Source organism: Mobula hypostoma, chromosome 2 (genome assembly GCF_963921235.1).
Source record: "Mobula hypostoma chromosome 2, sMobHyp1.1, whole genome shotgun sequence".
NCBI lineage: Eukaryota > Metazoa > Chordata > Chondrichthyes > Myliobatiformes > Myliobatidae > Mobula > Mobula hypostoma.
Genome location: NC_086098.1, coordinates 109,423,787 through 109,444,677, shown reverse-complemented (window position 1 = coordinate 109,444,677; position 20,891 = coordinate 109,423,787). Strand labels below are relative to the sequence as shown.

Genomic DNA, 20,891 nt, shown 5'->3' with positions numbered 1-20,891 from the left:
GATATCCAGAAACATATACTAAGTTTCTGAAAAGACATAAGTTAACAAGGTGAATGTTGGTCCTATGGAGAGTTATAGTGTTGTACAGCAGAGAAATAGGCCACAATGTTTTACTAACCCCACTTGCTTCCATTAATTCCAACGCTCTTTGCCTGGCTTAATAATTTTTCCAGATGCCTCTTAAATGTTGTTAATGTTTTTGCCACTACCATCATCTGTGACAACTCATTTCAGATAGCAACTTCTCTTTGCTTGGGAAAAAAATCCTCTTGAACCCCCTTTTAAACCTCCTTCCTCTTGCTTGCCTTAAACTTACACCCTCTAGTTTTAGACACACTTACCATTGTAAAAAGACTTTGGGTATCCACCTTATCTCTGCTTCCTGTAATGTTATACAGTACTGTGCAAAAGTCCGAGGCACATGTAAAAAAAAATCTGTAAAGATGCTTTCAAAAATAATGAAATGAATAGTTTCTAAATATCAAAATGTTTACCATAAAGAGCAGTGAACAGTAAAAAAAAAACAAAATCAAATCAATTTTTGGTGTGACTACCCTATACCTTTAACATTGCATCAATTCTCTTAGGTACACTGTCATGCAGTTTTAAGAAAATTGGCTGGTAGTTTGTTCCGAGCATCTTGGAAAACATGCACAATTCTTTTGTAGACCTGGATGTCCTGCTTGCTTTTGTTTCTTCAGGTAATCCCAGCCAGCCTCAGTGATGTTGAGATCAGGGCTCTGTGGAGACCATACACCTGTTGCAGAACTTCTTGTTCTTCATTTTTCTGAAGAGAGTTCTTTATGATCTTGGCTGTGTGTTTGGAGTCATTGTCCTGTCGCAGAATGAAGTTGAGACCGATCGGACACCTCTCTGATGGTATTGTGTGAAGGTTGGGAATCTGCTCGTTCTTCTCAGCATTGAGGATTCCTTTAATTCTGACCAGATCACCAACTCCATTTGCAGAAATGCAGCCCCAAACCTGCAGGGAACCTCCACTGTACTTCACTACTGGCTGCAAGCACTCATCCATCTAACACTGTCCAGCTCTTCTATGAACAAACTGCCTCCTGTTTGAGCCAAAAATTTCAAATGTTGACTAGTCAGTCCCAAGCAATTCCTGCCATTGTTCAGCACCCCACTTTTTGTGGGTAGGTGGCTTTGTTTCCACTTCAGAGGAATGGCTTTTTGCCAGGAACTCTTCCATGAAGATCACTTCTGACAAGGCTTCTCTGGACTGTGAAGGGATGTACTTGGGTTCCAGTGGTTTCTGTGAGTTCAGAGCTAATAGCAGTGCTGGATAACTTCTGATTTAGGAGGGACATGTTTAATGTTTCTCTCGCCTGTTTCTGTGGACGAGCACTGTATTTCTGGTCCTTATCCTTGATTGTTTCTTTGTGCTACTTTAAAAGAGCTTGGACAGCACATCTTGAAACTTTGGTCTGCTGTGAAATTTCTGCTTGGGAGAGACCTTGCTGATGCAGGGCGACCACCTTGTGTCTTGCTGCAATGTTTAGTCTTGTCATGGTGTAAGAATTGATGATTTGAGGAGTAAACTGTCACATCTACCACACACTTACCTTTTATTTTGTATGTCTTTCACCCAATTTGATTCCTTTTATACTTGTTTCTGTTTCAGTTAATCAGTTTTATTAATTCAACTCATGATACCATTGATCATTAACACCTTTTTGTAGGTACTTAGCCCAGTGCGTGATTAAACAAAAGTAACAAAGTAATTTTTATTTGCAATGTCTATTGCTTAATATGTTACTTTCTTTAACAGAATACAAAAAATACTCTAACATATGATTTTTTTGGAAATTGAATGTTTAGAAATCTAAAATTTACTCTTGTACTGACACAGCAAAGCAGAAGACAAAAAAAACTAAAACAAAATGTATATTAAAAGAAAACTCTAGAATGCCTAAGACTTTTGCCTATCTTTTGCACCTCTTGGCCATCTTTGCTCCGGAGAACACAGACCCAGCCTCTCCAATCTCTCCTTATTCAAGCCAGGCAACAACATTGTCAATATTTTCTGCACCCTCTGCGGCTTTATTATATCCTTCTTGTAGTATGGAGACTAGAATGGCGGACAGCTGTCAGAGTGAGGACTAACCAATGTCATGTACAGAAGCAAAATGATCTCTGAGCTCCTGTACTCAGTGCCTCAGCTGATGGAGTACTCTATCACTTTGTCTACCCGTGTTGCCACTTCCAGAGAACTTGAACCTCTAGATTTCTCTATTCAACAATATTCCCTAGGGCCCTGTCATTCATTGTATGTCCTCCTTAGGTTACCTTCTCAAAATGCATGATTTCTTGTGTGATTTAAATTCCATCAGCCATTCTTTCCCCCACTTTCCCATTTGATCATTATCCTGTTGTAACTTTAGGGAATTTGGTTCTGGGGACTGCCAGGTATCATATCTTTTGTTGACTGCTTAATTTCACTTAACTATTCTGAAGTATGCATAATTATGCCACCTAATTGCTAAGAAAGGATTGAATGCAGTTCTTTGTCTTTTTGAAACATTATTATTGGATTGATTGGAGGGTGTGTCATACAAGGATAAAAGCCTATGACAGGTTGCCAGTAGTGGTAATTGGTTTGTTAGAATTGGCCATTACACGTATTCCTAATCTCGTTAGCTCATGACAAAGGTAGTAATTTTGTGGTAACAACCCTGGAAGCCCTGCTCTTTAATCTTCTGCAAACCCTCTGCATTTGCTTTGAAGTGTTTTATCTTACAGGTTGCATGAATCATTGGTACCAGTGTAGACCATGACCTCTGGCTGCTCACCCTTCCCTTTAAGTAAGTCCTGTGTCTATTTAGAGACATCCTTGACTCTGGCACTAAGGAGGCAACACTTCAAATTGGAGCCTTGCTCGTGGTCACAGAAACACCTCTCTGAGCTCTTGACTAATGTGTCGTCCATCATTACTGCTTGCCTAGACTTTGACCTATTCTGCTGTACAACAGTCACTGCTCTGGTTGCTGGTGTTCTGCTGTTGCTTGCCTTGGAAGCCAACCGCCCTTCCCCAGCAAAAAAGTATCCAAAACAGTATACCTGTTAGAGAAGGAAATAACCTCAAGGGATTTCGGCGTTCATGGTGGTCACCTGTCTTTCTGGGTGAGCCTGAGGTCTGACCATATTCCTGAAATTTCAATCAGTAACATGCTCTGCCTCTTGCATGCTCGTCAGTGAATCCAGCTTCTGCTTCAAATGATCCATGTGGTCTGAGAGCAGCTGTAGTTGAACACACTTCCTGAAAATGTAGTCATCAACGTCACCTGACTTTCCTCTGATCTTCCACAGCTCATAGGAGGAGCATATCCCTCTGCTGACTGTTATTTCTACCTCTGAAGTTAGTATTGAGTAAGAGAAAGGTAAAGGAAAAAAAAAAGACCTTTCAAGAAAAAGGAAAAACCTTTCTTTGACTTGTCATACCTTGTCACTGCTCAGCCTCTTTGCCAAAGCTTCTGCACTTAGACCTAAAACAGCCCTTCTCAAAATGGCTACTCCAATATGGCCACCCCATTAAATACTGGCTCTGTCCCTTTTGTATGCTAGAGCTTAATCAATTGACCTTTCTTTAGGAAAAATCAATTAGGCTTATCTTGAGCTGATCACTTTTGGTAGGAACAAAAAAAGCCTTGGAAATTAGTAATGGAAAACAAGGACAAGGTAGATGAATTAAGTGGATACTTTGCTTTAGTCATAACCGGAGAGGCTACTTTTAGTATTCCAGGGATTGCATAAATTGGGAATTGAAAGGGAGAGAGGAAATCCAGGAAAATTCCAGTTACAGGGGTGTTGGTATTTTGAATCTATGGAACGTCAAGTCTCGTGTCCTGATATATACTCCATCCTAGGTTCTAAAAAGAGTGGCTAGTGAGATAGTTGGATGTGCTGGCTTTAATTTATTAAAATTCCCTAGATTCAGGAAAGGCTTTATTAAATTAGAAAATTACAGATATAAATATTACTCATAGAGAGGGAGAAAATCGGTAGATGCTGGAAATGAAAGTAATACACACAAAATGTTGGAGGAACTCCACAGGCCAGGCAGATAAAGGGTCTCAGCTCAAAACACCGACTATTTACTCTTTTCCATAGATGCTGCCTGGCCTGCTGCGTTCCTCCAGCATTTTGTGTGTATCACTTAATATATTGTTTTGGGGAAAATATTAGAGGCCATTGTTAAAATGTTTTAAGTGTTAAAATACTTAAAATATGAGATAGAGGAAAAATAACATGTCTTTTTGAAGGGGAAATCATGTTTGATCAATAATTTGGAGCTGTAGAGGAGTAGCATATGCTGTGAATAAAGGAGTCAATATACGATGTAAGAATTCCAAGGTTGCGTTTGATAAGGTACCAGATCAAAAGTTATTGTGAAGAATCTCATGCTGGTGGAGATGAGATGAATAGAAGCTGGCGAATAGGAACTACTCAGTAGTCATAAAGGGAAGCAGTGTCTCTGAAGTTTTCAAAGCTTCATGATAAGTTAGTAGTGAAGGACTACTGTGGGTTGATTAGAATGGAGAATTGAGGTTACAATCAGATCAGTCATAATCTTGTTAAATGGTTGAGCACGTTGAATTAGTCGATTCTTGCTTCTATTACATATGTTTGTGTGAAACACTTTAGGCTAGTCAGAGCCATTTTAGGCTAGTCAGGCAACACACATCAAACTTGCTGGTGAACGCAGCAGGCCAGGCAGCATCTCTAGGAAGAGGTACAGTCGATGTTTCAGGCCGAGACCCTTCGTCAGGACTAACTGAAGGAAGAGATTTGAAAGTGGGAGGGGGAGGGGGAGATCCAAAATGATAGGAGAAGACAGGAGGGGGAGGGATGGAGCCAAGAGCTGGACAGGTGATAGGCAAAAGGGGATATGAGAGGATCATGGGACAGGAGGTCCGGGGAGAAAGACAAGGGGGGGGGAACCCAGAGGATGGGCAAGGGGTATAGTCAGAGGGACAGAGGGAGAAAAAGGAGAGTGAGAGAAAGAATGTGTGTATAAAAATAAATAACGGATGGGGTACGAGGGGGAGGTGGGGCATTAGCGGAAGTTAGAGAAGTCGATGTTCATGCCATCAGGTTGGAGGCTATGCAGACGGAATATAAGGTGGTGTTCCTCCAACCTGAGTGTGGCTTCATCTTTACAGTAGAGGAGGCTGTGGATAGACATGTCAGAATGGGAATGGGATGTGGAATTAAAATGTGTGGCCACTGGGAGATCCTGCTTTCTCTGGCGGACAGAGCGTAGGTGTTCAGCAAAGCGGTCTCCCAGTCTGCGTCGGGTCTCGCCAATATATAGAAGGCCACATCGGGAGCACCGGACGCAGTATATCACCCCAGCCAACTCACAGGTGAAGTGTTGCCTCACCTGGAAGGACTGTCTGGGGCCCTGAATGGTGGTGAGGGAGGAAGTGTAAGGGCAGGTGTAGCACTTGTTCCACTTACAAGGATAAGTGCCAGGAGGGAGATCAGTGGGGACGGATGGGGGGGACGAATGGACAAGGGAGTTGCATAGGGAGCGATCCCTGCGGAAAGCGGGGGGGGGGGGAGGGAAAGATGTGCCAGGAGGGAGATCAGTGGGGAGGGATGGGGGGGACGAATGGACAAGGGAGTGGCCACACATTTTAATTCCACATTCCATTCCCATTCTGACATGTCTATCCACGGCCTCCTCTACTGTAAAGATGAAGCCATACTCAGGTTGGAGGAACAACACCTTATATTCCGTTTGGGTAGCCTCCAACCTGATGGCATGAACATCGACTTCTCTAACTTCCGCTAAGGCCTCACCTCCCCCTCGTACCCCATCCATTATTTATTTATATACTCACATTCTTTTTCTCTCTCTCCTTTTTCTCCCTCTCACTATACCCCTTGCCCATCCTCTGGGCTTACCACCCCTCCACCTTTTCTTTCTCCCCGGACCTCCTGTCCTATGATCCTCTCGTATCCCTTTTGCCAATCACCTGTCCAGCTCTTGGCTCCATCCCTCCCCCTCCTGTTTTCTCCTATCATTTCGGATCTCCCCCTCCCCCTCCCACTTTCAAATCCCTTACTAACTCTTCCTTCAGTTAGTCCTGACGAAGGGTCTCGGCCTGAAACGTCGACTGTACCTCTTCCTAGAGATGCTGCCTGGCCTGCTGCGTTCACCAGCAACTTTGATGTGTGTTGCTTGAATTTCCAGCATCTGCAGAATTCCTGTTGTTTGCGTTAGGCTAGTCAGAGCCATTTTTGAGTGTGGAAGGGGCCTGTACATCAAAGATGGAACCTTGGCAGATAAAAAGGATGATGCAAAATTGCAAATATGAGGAGTTTTAAAGGCAATTTTTTTTTCCTCTAATAATATTCCTTCTCATTTTCCAAAGCAATTATTTAGGTCAGCAGTTCGCAACCACCGGCTTGCGGACCGGTACCGGGCCACGAGGAAACGATACGAGTCAGCTGCACCTTTCCTCATTCCCTGTCACGCACTGTTGAACTTGAACATAGGGTTGCCAACTGTCCCGTATTTGCCGGGACATCCCGTATATTGGGCTAAATTGGTTTGTCCCGTATTTTCCCCGCTAAGGTAGACATTCCTATGAAACCTTTCGTGCCAAAATGGAGTAAAGCGAAGAAGCAATTACCCTTAATTTATATGGGAAAAATTTTTGAGCGTTCCCAGACCCAAAAAATAAGCTAACAAATCATACCAAATAATACATAAAACCGGAAATAAATAACACTAACATATAGTAAAAGCAGGAATGATATGATAAATACACAGCCTATATAAAGTCGAAATGATGTATGTATAGTCGGGAAAATAAAGGCAAAACTGATTAGTGGGGAAAAAATTGGCACATACGCGCATGCGCACATCTCACGCATGCACACACAGATGCCTGGGTAAGGCTTCATGGTCATGGTAGTCTTTCCTGGGGTAAGGTGCCCAGGATTTGACTGCTACTTTTGTCCCTTATTTGGGAGTAAGAAAGTTGGTGACCCTAACTATAAAAGACATGTTGAGGTGAGTTTAACCCTACTTGAACCTCCCCCCCCGGTCAGTGGTCCGCAAGAATATTGTCAATATTAAACCAGTCAGCAGTGCAAAAAAGGTTGGGGACCCCTGATTTAGGTTGTCTGGGAATGTTGAGAGGGTATTGTCTCTCGCGCTGCATTGGAGCCAACGACGTTGATGGGGGTGAGCTAGGGTGCAGGGTTCTCCTATTTGGTGGCTGCATTGTCTGCAGAAACATTGCATCTAGGTGAAGAAGGTAGGGAATTCCCCATTTGTTTCTTTGGAAAGGAGCCCCATCAGTTTAAAAAAAAGTCTAACTTGTTCTTTTAAACTTGCAAGTTTACCAATGTTCTGCTGGAATAGGGTGTTTGATTTTTAATTAGTTCAGTGGCAACACTGGGTATATCTGGTAATCCTAACTTTTCCATCAGTATTTTTGTAAACTGAACTAGGTTTGGGGTAAAGAACTGAAAAAACCCTACTAAACTGAACTAGGTTTGAAATCTTGACAGGAATGAGACTTGAGGTGGCAGTAGTGGGTTGAAGTGCAGTGTAAACCAGGGGTCCTCAACCTTTTTTGCACTGCGGACCGGTCTAATATTGACAATATTCTTGCGGACTGGCCGACCCGGGGTGGGGGGTGGTGGTGGGGGTGTTCAAGTAGGGTTAAACTCACCTCAACATGTCTTTTATAGTTAGGGTCACCAACTTTCTCACTCCCAAATAAGGGACAAAAGTAGCAGTCAAATCCCGGGACACTTTACCCCAGGAAAGACTACAATGACCATGAAGCCTTGCGCAGGCACCTGTGTGTGCATGCGTGACGTGCGCATGCGTGTACGTGCCGATTTTTTTCCCCACAAATCGGTTTTGCCTTCATCTTCCCTACTATACTGTACATACAATATTTCTATTTTATATAGGCCGTGTATTTATCATATCATTCCTGCCTTTACTATATGTTAGTGTTATTTATTTTTGGTTTTATGTGTTATTTGGTATGATTTGTTAGGTTATTTTTTGGGTCTGGGAACGCTCAAAAGTTTTTCCCTATAAAGTAATGGTAATTGCTTCTTCGCTTCACGCCATTTCGGTACGGAAGGTTTCATAGGAACACTCTACCTTGGTGGGGGAAATACGGGATAAGGGCGGTCCCGTATGGGACAAACCAATTTAGCCCAATATACGAGATGTCTGGGCAAATACGGGACAGTTGGCAACCCTCTGTTCAAGTTCAACAGTGTGTGACAGGGAATGAGGAAAAGTGCAGCTGACTCGTTTCGTTTCCTCGTGGCCCGGTAGCACATGCTTTGCAGCCCGGTACCAGTCTGTGGTCTGGTGGTTGGGGACCTCTGGTGTAAACAAAGTTTCTGGAAATTCAGATGTCATGAATTTGAACTGGAAACTCTCAAAGGTGGTAGTCTTGTGTCTGGAGAATTGAATGGGTTGTTAGTGTCATGTGTAAAATAGGTGAGCATTATAGAGATCCAAGCTTGTTCTAATAATTAAGCTTTAATTTAGATCGTAAAGCAGAAAGTTATTTAAAATCTGTGATGACGTGCTATTTGCATGGAAACCCAGACTTCCATTGAAAGTGTTCTGCAGGAATTCGCATGAATGACTTGTATGAAATGTAGATGGATAGGTTAATAAGTATGCAAATGACAAAGACTAGTGTGGTAAATAGTGTAGAAGGTTTCCGAAGGATACTGTGGGATTTTGATCATTTGCAGGTGTGGTGGAGAAATGACAGATGGAGTTTAATCTGGGCAATTGAGGTGTTGCACTTTGGGAGATCAAATGAAAAAGAAAAGTACACAATTAATGGCAGGACCTTTTAACAGCATCAATGTACGGAGTGGTCTTGGTGTGTGTGTATATATATATTATATATACATTTAAGGTGAGAGGAGGAAACTTCAAAGATGACATGTGGGTAGCTTTTGATTTTCAGTGGATGCCAGGAATACGCTGCTGGGTTGGGTGGTGGAGGCAGATATAATAGAGCTGTTTTAACATGCTCTTAGACATGTTATATAGGGAATGGAGGGATATAGATCATGTTCGGGCAAAATGGATTAGATGTCAATACCTTGATTAGTTTAGCACCACGTTGTGGGCTGAAGGGCTGTACTGTTTTTTAAAGCTTTAGCTCTAAATGCTCAAAATAATTTTAATCAAATGAAGCTGTCAGACACATAGAACTTCGATTTAAAATGCTGAGAATTACAACTTGGTTTTCTTCTTTATGGATATACTAAATGTCTTGTTACGATATTAGACCATAAGACATAATTAGGCCATTCAGCCCGTTAAGTTCACTCCACCATTCCATTATGGCTGATCCCGGATCCCATTCAACCCCTCTCACCATATCCCTCGATGCCCTGACCAATCAGGAATCTGTTTATTTTGCAGTGGTCTGAATGGAAGGTAGGCTGTTAATAAATACTAGCATTAACATTTTTTCTGTGTCATACAACAGAATGTAGAACAGTGCAGCGGATGAGCAGACCCTTCATCCCATGACGTTGTGCTGAACTAATTAAACCAGTTATTAAATCACTTCTGCCTTTGAATTGTCCATACTCCTCCATTCTCTGCATATTCGTGTGCCTATCTCAGAGCCTCTTAAGTGCCTGATCTATTTGCTTTCTCTGCCCTCTCTGGTAGTGGATTCCAGGCACCTACCTTTTTCTGTGTTTCATTTAAAAATTTGCCACCCATCTCCTTTGAACGCCCCCTCACCTTAAATTTATCCCCTCTGGTGTTGGTTATTTCAATTCTGGGAAGAAGATGCTGTTTGTCTATTCTGCCTTTCCCCCTCATAACCATATAAACCTCTAACAGATCTCCCCTCAGCCTGGGCTATACCAGAGAAAACAACACAAGTTTGTTCAATCTCTCCTTATGCACATGCCCTCTAATCCAGGCAGCATCCTGGCAAACCTCTTCTGCACTCTATCTAATCCTTCCTCTAAAGGGCTGACCGGGATTGAATGTAGTGTTCCAGGTGAGGCCTAACCAGTTTTATAAAGCGGCAGTACAACTTCCTGACTTTTGAATTCAGTGCCTTGATTAATAAAATCAAGTATTTTATATTGTCATCTGTGCAGCCACTTCCAGAAAGCTATGGACTTGCACCCCTAGATCACTCTGTACATCAACACGGGTAAGGGGCTTGCCATTAACAGTGTACTGTCCTTTGCATTCGACCTTCCAAAGTGCAACACTACACCCTTGCCTGGACTTGGCTTCATCTGCTGTTTCTCCATCTATATCTGCAATTGATTTAAAACCTGCTATATCCTTTGACAATCTTCTATACTGCACAATACCACTAATCTGCATAATGTCTGGGAATATATCAACCCACCTATCCAAATTTCATTCTACTTATTTATATATTGTTACAAACAGCAGAGGTCCCAATATAAATCCCTATCACTAGTCACAGACCTTTAGCTAGAATAAGTCCCTTCAATCACTACCCTTTGTTTTTTGTGGGCAAGTCACCGTGACATCTTAATGCCTGGTAGTATATGGTTAAAACAATATATTCGTGTGGGTAGCATTCTGAATTGATTCACATTGTTAGTTTGGTACTTCAGCTGCATTTCTTCCAATCCCTCCCCAAAAAAATTCTTTACCACCCCTGAAGCTTGGTTATCTAATATATTGTTGCAGTACCTAATCCTGCTGCTGGATGGAGCTAAATATCTTTGCAGTTCTTTTTGAAAACAGTAATATTGTTGATTAGCGCTGAGCTTTAATGGAATTTTGAGTAAAGAGGTTCAGTAGCAAGTCCGATGAATTGAAAATTACAAATATTTTATATACTGAGAAAAACAAGTTAATATGAAAAGAGCAACACACATCAAAGTTGCTGGTGAACGCAGCAGGCCAGGCAGCATCTGTAGGAAGAGGTGCAGTCGACGTTTCAGGCCGAGACCCTTCGTCAGGACTAACTGCAGGAAGAGTGAGTAAGGGATTTGAAAGTTGGAGGGGGAGGGGGAGATCCAAAATGATAGGAGAAGACAGGAGGGGGAGGGATAAAGCCAAGAGCTGGACAGGTGATTGGCAAAGGGGATACGAGAGGATCATGGGACAGGAGGCCCGGGAAGTAGGACAAGGAGGGGGGGGACCCAGAGGATGGGCAAGAGGTACATTCAGAGGGACAGAGGGAGAAAAAGGAGAGTAAGAGAAAGAATGTGTGCATAAAATAAGTAACAGATGGGGTACGAGGGGGAGGTGGGGCCTTAGCGGAAGTTAGAGAAGTCGATGTTCATGCCATCAGGTTGGAGGCTACCCAGACGGAATATAAGGTGTTGTTCCTCCAACCTGAGTGTGGCTTCATCTTTACAGTAGAGGAGGCCGTGGATAGACATGTCAGAATGGGAATGGGATGTGGAATTAAAATGTGTGGCTTATATACTTCCATCCCCCATCAGGAAGGTCTCAAAGCTCTACGCTTCTTTTTGGATTCCAGACTTAATCAGTTCCCCTCTACCACCACTCTGCTCCGTCTAGCGGAATTAGTCCTTACTCTTAATAATTTCTCCTTTGGCTCCTCCCACTTCCTCCAAACTAAAGGTGTAGCTATGGGCACCCGTATGGGTCCTAGCTATGCCTGCCTTTTTGTTGGGTTTGTGGAACAATCTATGTTCCGTGCCTATTCTGGTATCTATCCCCCACTTTTCCTTCGCTACATCGACGACTGCATTGGCGCTGCTTCCTGCACGCATGCAGAACTCGTTGACTTTATTAACTTTGCCTCCAACTTTCACCCTGCCCTCAAGTTTACCTGGTCCATTTCCGACACCTCCCTCCCCTTTCTAGATCTTTCTGTCTCTGTCTCTGGAGACAGCTTATCCACTGATGTCTACTATAAGCCTACTGACTCTCACAGCTATCTGGACTATTCCTCTTCTCACCCTGTCTCTTGCAAAAACGCCATCCCCTTCTCGTAATTCCTCCGTCTCCGCCGCATCTGCTCTCAGGATGAGGCTTTTCATTCTAGGACGAGGGAGATGTCTTCCTTTTTTAAAGAAAGGGGCTTCCCTTCCTCCACTATCAACTCTGCTCTTAAACGCATCTCCCCCATTTCACGTACATCTGCTCTCACTCCATCCTCCCGCCACCCCACTAGGAATAGGGTTCCCCTGGTCCTCACCTACCACCCCACCAGCCTCCGGGTCCAACATATTATTCTCCGTAACTTCCGCCACCTCCAACGGGATCCCACCACTAAGCACATCTTTCCCTCCCCCCCCCGCATTCCGCAGGGATCGCTCCCTACGCAACTCCCTTGTCCATTCGTCCCTCCCATCCCTCCCCACTGATCTCCCTCCTGGCACTTATCCGTGTAAGCGGAACAAGTGCTACACATGCCCTTACACTTCCTCCCTTACCACCATTCAGGGCCCCAAACAGTCCTTCCAGGTGAGGCAACACTTCACCTGTGAGTTGACTGGAGTGATATACTGCGTCCGGTGCTCCCGATGTGGCCTTTTATATATTGGCGAGACCTGACGCAGACTGGGAGACCGCTTTGCTGAACATCTACGCTCTGTCCGCCAGAGAAAGCAGGATCTCCCAGTGGCCACACATTTTAATTCCACATCCCATTCCCATTCTGACATGTCTATCCACGGCCTCCTCTACTGTAAAGATGAAGCCACACTCAGGTTGGAGGAACAACACCTTATATTCTGTCTGGGTAGCCTCCAACCTGATGGCATGAACATCGACTTCTCTAACTTCCGCTAAGGCCCCACCTCCCCCTCGTACCCCATCTGTTACTTATTTTATGCACACATTCTTTCTCTCACTCTCCTTTTTCTCTCTTTGTCCCTCTGAATATACCTCTTGCCCATCCTCTGGGCCCCCCCCCCCTTGTCTTTCTTTCCGGACCTCCTGTCCCATGATCCTCTCGTATCCCCTTTTGCCTATCACCTGTCCAGCTCTTGGCTCTATCCCTCCCCCTCCTGTCTTCTATCATTTTGGATCTCCCCCTCCCCCTCCAACTTTCAAATCCCTTACTCACTCTTCCTTCAGTTAGTCCTGACGAAGGGTCTCGGCCTGAAACGTCGACTGCACCTCTTCCTACAGATGCTGCCTGGCCTGCTGCGTTCACCAGCAACTTTGATGTGTGTTGTTTGAATTTCCAGCATCTGCAGAATTCCTGTTGTTTGTGTTTAATATGAAAAGAAACTAGTTGAAAGGCATTTGGTCAGTTACATGAAAGCAAGTCTTTCCAATTTCCTGGTTCAATGATTTAGAATTCAGTTTGAGCTGTGGTTTATGCATGGCATTCTTGCATCAGTAAACAAGAATGATGCTGTCACAACCCTGGGCATTATTCTTGTATATTAATGGAAGATCTGCATTAAGAGCTGCTTTGTATTTATGTAACAACATGTAACAGAGAAATACTCAAGATCTAGAATGGGAGGAAAGTGTCTCATATGAAGTAACACACATCAAAGTTGCTGGTTTACGCAGCAGGCCAGGCAGCATCTCTAGGAAGAGGTACAGTCGACGTTTCGGGCCAAGACCCTTTGTCAGGACTAACTGAAGGGTCTCGGCCCGAAACGTCGACTGTACCTCTTCCTAGAGATGCTGTCTGGCCTGCTGCGTTCACCAGCAACTTTGATGTGTGTTGCTTGAATTTCCAGCATCTGCAGAATTCCTTGTGTTTGTGTGTCACGTATGAATATTGGGTGAGTGAGGATTATGGGGTGGGGTGCAGGGGGAAGCTACTGCAAGTACTTCTAGACGTAGAAAAAGGAGAGATGTACAGTTGAGTGAATTTGTGGATATATGGTGCAAGATTGTGATGGATGTAATTTCAATGTACTGGAAATGGAGTGACTGTAGGTGGCTTCCCTGACTGCATTCTGGAAAAGTTGTAGTTCATTTAAGGTTTGAAGTTCTGGATCAAGCAGGATGATTAGGTTGTTTCTGGCCTGATTCAGCTTATCTTGAGCTAGCAAGGCAAGGTTGACATGGAGAAATATACACGAAGACTACAGAGGATGTCATTTATAATTCTGCTTGTGGCAATCTTCAGCTCAGAGCAGAAGACCAGTGAAAGAGGTGAGTTTTTGGAGAAATGGGTGAGATTTGGGATGTGATTAAAATATACTTCAAGTGGAAGCATGTGAAGGAGAAGCCAGCAATGAATAGGGAGGTAGGTAAGCAAGGAGGGTTAAGAATTTGTGCCCTGCCCTGTGATAAATTTGTATTTAAAAATGCTTTCTGAAGATGTTATCTTACTTTGTTATATTTCCGGATGTTAGGAAGAACTTAATCTAAAGTAGCTGATTGTTCCTAATTGTTGGAAACATTACATAAATCTCAATTGCTTTCAAATTCTGTATCATTTCAGACTACTTTGCTGACAGCTTAATTGATCTTGAAGCCATTTGAGAAATGATGAATTGGGGATCAGTTGTTACAAGAATGATATATTCTGATTTCAGTGATGAGCCTTGGAAATAATGCCAGTCTGAAGACCAGCCATTAGGTTTAAAAAAAGTTTTTCTTTGTATAAATACTTGCATATGTGAACTTTTTTAGATGGCGATTTCCCTGATAAATCAGTGTGTATTAACTGGCAGAGTTCAGACAGAAAGCTTATAAGACAGAGGGGACAGGTATCTCTTTGGCTATAACAACTACAGTCTCTTGGCAGTAGCAATTACAGTGCCTTCTGAATAGTCTGCTGAACTCTGATGCTTTAAGTAAACTTTAGTGTTGGTAAATTCTGTATTGTAGATCAAAATATTTAATACCATTTAAGAGTTTACGTTGCTATGATCCATTCACCCATTGCCTGGGGTTGACAACATAAACCCATTACATTGACTTAAACCAGTGCGTCACTTTTAAAATATTGACTTTTATTTTTCAAATGCTTTCATTGTCCTGTCCTTCCATGTTTCTCATCTCTTCCCCTTTACTAATTCTGGCCTCTTAAGCATGCTTGCTTTTAACTGCTGTGTCTTATGCAAGGTTGTGAAATTCCCTCAGGACATCTCTGCATTTTTACCTGGCTTGACATTCCTTAAACCTTTTTTGTAGTATCTATCTTGATATCCCAGAAGTGACTCAGTTTTAACTTTTTTAAAAATCGTGATTCTGTTGTGACATTTTCTTACATTGACAGTGCTCAGAATACAGGTTGTTTTCCAGCCATCAGTCAAAAAATGCTGTAGTAACCTTTAATTGCCACCAGGTAGCACTGTCCCTATTTTATTATAAGTGACCAAGACCAAAATTGCTGAATCCAAAAAGTTTATCAATATTGTCATGATTTTACTTTGCTGAAACAGAGTTTGTATGTAATCTTAGGGCAAGTGCTGGGAAAAAGACAGTGTACCTTCACTCTTATGTTTTTATGCACTTCTGCAAGATCACCCCTCAGACTCCAAGGAACAGTTTCCTAGTTTGCACATCCTCTGTCTCTCTGAGACTTGACAACATTATCATAAATCTGTACTGTCCTCTTTCCAGCTTAGTAACAGCTTTCCTATAGCAGACTGACTAAAACTGAACACAATATTCCAAGAGCTGCCTTACCAGCATCTTATACAACTGCAATATAATAGCCTAGTTTCTATACTGAATTTTCTGTCTGATGAAGATCACTTTGTATACCGCACTGTCTACCTGTGACTCTACTTTTCAGTGTACTATGCACTAAAAATCTAGGCTCGTTGGGGCCCTATCATAGCAAACATCGTACCCTGACTTGTTTTCCCAAAATTCCACACCTTGAAATTCCATTTGCCCACTTACCCAGCTGATTAAAATCCTGCTGTAATTCTGAATAACCTTCTGCCCACGTATCATCTGTAGAGTTATTACCATGCCTTGTATATTCTCATGCAAATCATTGATGGTGATGACAAACTGCACTGGATCAATGTTAACAGATGAGGCACACCACTACTCACAGACCTCCAGTCTGGAACACAGTCTTCCGCCATGATCTTTTACTTCCAACCATGGAGCCAATTTTGTATCTTGCTAGTTGGCTGTTCCTTAAACCCATGTCATGTCATGTAATCTAATCTTCCAGAGCAGTTTACAATGCAAAATACTTGTAAAAGTATTCAGCCCCCAACCCTTTGTTCACTTAAATGGGTATTATAACACCAGGGATTTTGATCCATTTAACTGAAATTTTTTACTTGTCGATCACAAGCGTCTTTTCACAGTGGAGTCCAAAAATGGAAAATTGTAAAGCATGTTAAACTAAAAATTCAAAAAACTGAAATATCAGCAGTTCACAAATATACATCCCCCTTTGCTCAGTTCTTAGTTGAATCATCTCTTACAGCTATTACAGCCAGTAATGTATTTTTTTGGATAAATCTCTGTTAGCTTTGTGCAATGTAATGGAGCAAGATTTGCCCATTCCTCCTTGCAAGATTGTTTAAGCTGTGTCAGGTTAGTTGGGGAGCGTTGGTGGACAGCCATCTTGAGGTCTTGTCAGAGATGTTTAATTGGATAAAGGTCATGACTCTGATTGGGCCACTCAAGAGCATCAATTTTCTTCATTTGAAGCCACTCCATGGTTTCTCTGGCAGTGTGCTTTGGGTCATTGTCCTGCTGAACTTCCTCCCAAGTTTAAGCTTTCTGACAGAGGCCAGCAGATTTTATCCAGGATCTCTTTTTATTTATCTGCCTTCATCTTACTGTCAATCCTGACCAGATTTCCAGTCCCTTGTGCTGAAAAACATCCACATTACATGATGCTACCTCCGCCATACTTTACAGTAGGTATGGTCACCTGGCTGATGCACAGTATCAGATTTACACCTTATGTACTGCTTACAGCTGAGGCCAAAAAGTTCCACTTAACTTTTCATCCAACCACAAGACCCTCTTCCACATCTTTACAGTGTCTTCTGAGTGACGCCTTGCAATGTCTTTGTGGGCAAAGATACGTTTTTTTTAGTCGGGACTTCTTCCTTGCCACTCTTCCACAAATACACTTTCTATGCAAGCCATGAACTTCATCAACCGTTGCAGCCACTGAATTCTGCAGCTCAGAGTGACTGTTGGTGTCACAGTAGCCTCTCTTACAATTGCCATTCTTTTCTGGTGACTAGGTTTAGAGGGATGGCCTGACGTAGGCAATGTGGCTGTGGTTTCATAATTTTTCCAGTTTTTCATGATGGACTACACTGAGCTCGGATGTATGTTCCGTGCCTTTGAGATGGTATAGTACCCAGATTTGTGCTTCTCTGTTATCATTTGCCTGACTTGCCTTTGATGCTCTTTTGTTTTCATTTTGGTTTGGTCTGTTGAAAATCTTCCATACTGTTGGACCTTACGGGGTGGGGGGGGCGGGGGGGTGTAATTTATTCAGGTGATCCTCCAATTTTCTACATCAACAAATTGGGAGAGTTGGTAAGGTATTGCACCTGAGGAAAGTTAGTGTAATAATTAAAAAGGGGATGAATACTTTTTCAGTGTCAGAATTTTTGTTTTTAATTTTTAGTAAATTGTTGATTCTGGAATTTTTCATTTGATATGACATGATGTACAATGTTTTGTAATTTAGCTCAAAATGCTACTTCAATATATTTTAAATTTAGAAAATGAAATAGTAAAATGTGAAGTTAGTTGTGGAGGCTGAATCCTTTTTCAAGGCACTGTAGATTACATGTACCATCATACCCTCATTGACCCTCTTGATTACTTCAAAAACTGAAATCAAAATCATGAGATGTGATCTCCCATGCTTCTAGCTGAAATGACCATCCTTAGTAAACCTCCGTCTTTCCCAAACTGTTTATATTTCAGGCTGATGACTCCCATCAGTTCTGAAAATGTTATCAATTTGAAATGTTACCATTCTCTCTATCTTCGCAGATACCACCTTTCCTGCTTGAATATCTCCAGTGTTTTCTGTCTTTATACATTTATATTTGTGCACTTCAGGAAATGGATTGTTTCAAGGAACTCTCAAATATTTAAATACTGGTCGATTGAGAAAGCTTTTGAATGTTTATGTGAGACGTGTATAGCAAATATCTTTATTAAAACTTAATGGATTAATTCTGGAAATTCTTCAACTTGTTTTTAAAAATAAATTTGTGCTTGTTAATACGTTAAGTATAGGATTATGTGTATTTGTGACTAGATTTTAATTTTGTTTCATTTAGACATGCTGAGTGCCCCACTGAAGAAGTAACAAAAATGTTCATTCGATTATGTGAGCATTTCATATTTCAGCACCCAATGGAATTAATCGGTACGTACTGAGGGAACAAATCTGGATGTATTGAATCCCTTTGAAATCTTCTTGCTTTTTGCCTTTTTATTCTCTGTATTTGAAGAGGTAAGTGCACACTCAAAGTGCGAGAAGCTCACAAACAGAATGCAAGTAATTGACCAGGTAATTGTGTGTACAGCCTATAAGAAGTTGAACAAGTTGGCTAGTAGTTAAAGAGTGGTTAAAAGATATTATGTAGTATACTTCTCAGAGACCTGGCCACGACCCAATTATGATTGGAGCTAACTATTCCAATCCAAGGATGCAGAAGTTAGGAGAGAGAGCAGCCATGCTGATTCTTAGATTGTCGAATGTGTTCTTGATTACCAATATTAACACTAAGGGAGCAGACTAAGTACTAGTATGATAAAAGAAGCTGAAAATAAGTAAATTTATGAAACACTTCATTCAAATTTCAGTTAGTGTTCTAGAATTGTGTTAATATTCTTTTATGGTCGCATAGTCTAAATTAGGGAACTTGGTATCTATTAGCACTGTACCAGAATGAAAGCAGTGGTACTGGATAGTGGCCTCCTTCCTGGGCAATCGGGGATTGACCATTCCTGATGAAGGGTCTCGACCCGAAACGTCGACTGTGCTTCTTCCTATGGATGCTGTCTGGCCTGCTGTGTTCCACCAGCATTTTGTGTGTGTTGCTTGACCAGCAGTGTTGGTGTTCCCAGAAATATTCATGCCTTGTAAAAGAACAAAAAAAAGTGTGATTTCTTTACCTCTGCTCAGCCTATATCACAATTTTACTCCATTATAGTGTTTTAAAGTTTGGAAGCAATGCTTCAGTTGTACAGAACATTGATAATAGGTCATCTAGGCACAAAACCTGAGAAAAGAGGTGATGAAGAGTGGATTGTTACTGGATTGGTAACCAGGCTTGAGGGCGAACCCTGAAGGGATTGGTTACATCTTTTCAAATTTATAAGTTTGTGGGATGACGTAGTTAAACTGATTAATAGGTCACAAAGTAGCTCATTCTTCCAATGCCAAAATCCGGGTTGTTTATCCTACTAGTAGATGAAAATCAAAAATTGTAGATGCTAGAAATCTGAAATGAAATCAGAAAGTGCTAGAAATTCTCAGCAGGTCGGGCAGTACCTGTGGGTCAGACAAAGGAACTTTGACCTGAAATGTTAGCATTATTTTTCTTTCCATGTGCCTTACCTGACTTGCTGGTTGTTTCCAGTACTTCCTGTTTTTGTTTCGGGCCATAACTAGAACTAGGCTATTTTAGTGAAATCATGATGCTGAGATACCACCTAGGGTGCACTTAGACACACCATTGGCAATGTAACCTGGGGTCATCGGATGTTTCGGATCTTTCAACATCAAGCACTCTCTTGCCCAGGCGACCCAGCTAGGGTTGATGAAGCCCTGGTTTATGTCCCAGCAGCATTGGTTCATGGGTCCCCCTTTTGATCCAAAGCCACCTGGAGGCTCACTCAGCAGCCTTTGTGATGGTCTTGATGACTCTTTTCTTTGCAGTCCCCTTAATGCCAAGGAGAGTAGGCTCTGGAGCCAGTGAAGCTTCTACACCTCACCTCTGTAGGCTTGCTTTGTGCTCTCCACCCCTGTCTCTGGCACTGCTCTACCAGCTCGTGGTATTTGGCTTTCTTATCCTCAAAGGCCTCCTCAATCTGTTCTTCCTAAGGCACTGTCAGTTCAACCATGACTACTCGCTTCACGGAAATCCATTTGTATGATGTAACAGCTAGTGGAAATTTAAATTTAGTGTGCCCACTGATTTTGGAGCTTGAATTTTCATAACAGATCAATAAATGAATAGAGATTGTATAAAGGTAGGTAATTTGAATTAATGTGCAATTATTTTATGATCAAATTAAATACTACAATCAGTTTGAGAATATGAAGAACATCCTCCTCTGCTTCTGTCATCTTCAGACTAATTAACATTTTGTCAAAATTGCTCTTAAATCAAAGATCAGTGGAATTGTATGCAAGCGCTTAAGATAGTTTGCATCTTGGTTCTATTTTCTTTCATGTTATTAGATACCTCATTATTTGGTGTTTTCTTAAAACTGCCACGTGCAGCATTTTAAAAATGCAGATTCAAAATGCATCTTGCTGTTCTGTGCCACAGTATCACTATATTATTGTTCTTTTAGATGCTTTTATTCCTGTCTAATGTAAATAACCAAATAATTACTGCACAGGTTTGAAATAAATTTTGTTGGCCTTTATATTATCATTATTATACAGATGTCAATGCATGCATCACTTTATTATTCTCATACCTTTTGTAATCAAGTTATAAGGAATTATTTTGCAGTTGCATCACAATATGATGAGATATCATTTCCTCTGTTTGGGGACTAATAGCTTAGATTTTCTCCTTACAAGCTAGTATTTCTGCTTTGAACTTCTGGCATTTGATTACATAACTGGGCAGAAACTTTGGAATTATGATTCACTGTGGAAGTCCTGAACTGCCAAGCTGATGTCCAGTCTCAGGCAATTGCACTTCACTCTTGGACTCTGCCCAGGGCAGAGAATACACAGTGGATTCTGGTTATTTGGGTCATTGGTGAATCGGGGCGG

General features: G+C 41.9%; 1 protein-coding gene across 1 annotated transcript in view; it reads left to right on the top strand.

Annotated features, from left to right (window-relative positions):
* rngtt (RNA guanylyltransferase and 5'-phosphatase) overlaps positions 1 to 20,891 on the top strand; it is a 384,105-nt gene that overhangs the window by 38,052 nt on the left and 325,162 nt on the right. Inside the window, exon 4 of the mRNA XM_063040367.1 lies at positions 18,211 to 18,299. Within this exon, the coding sequence (XP_062896437.1) occupies positions 18,211 to 18,299 (89 nt within the window). The remainder of the gene's footprint in view (positions 1 to 18,210; positions 18,300 to 20,891) is intronic.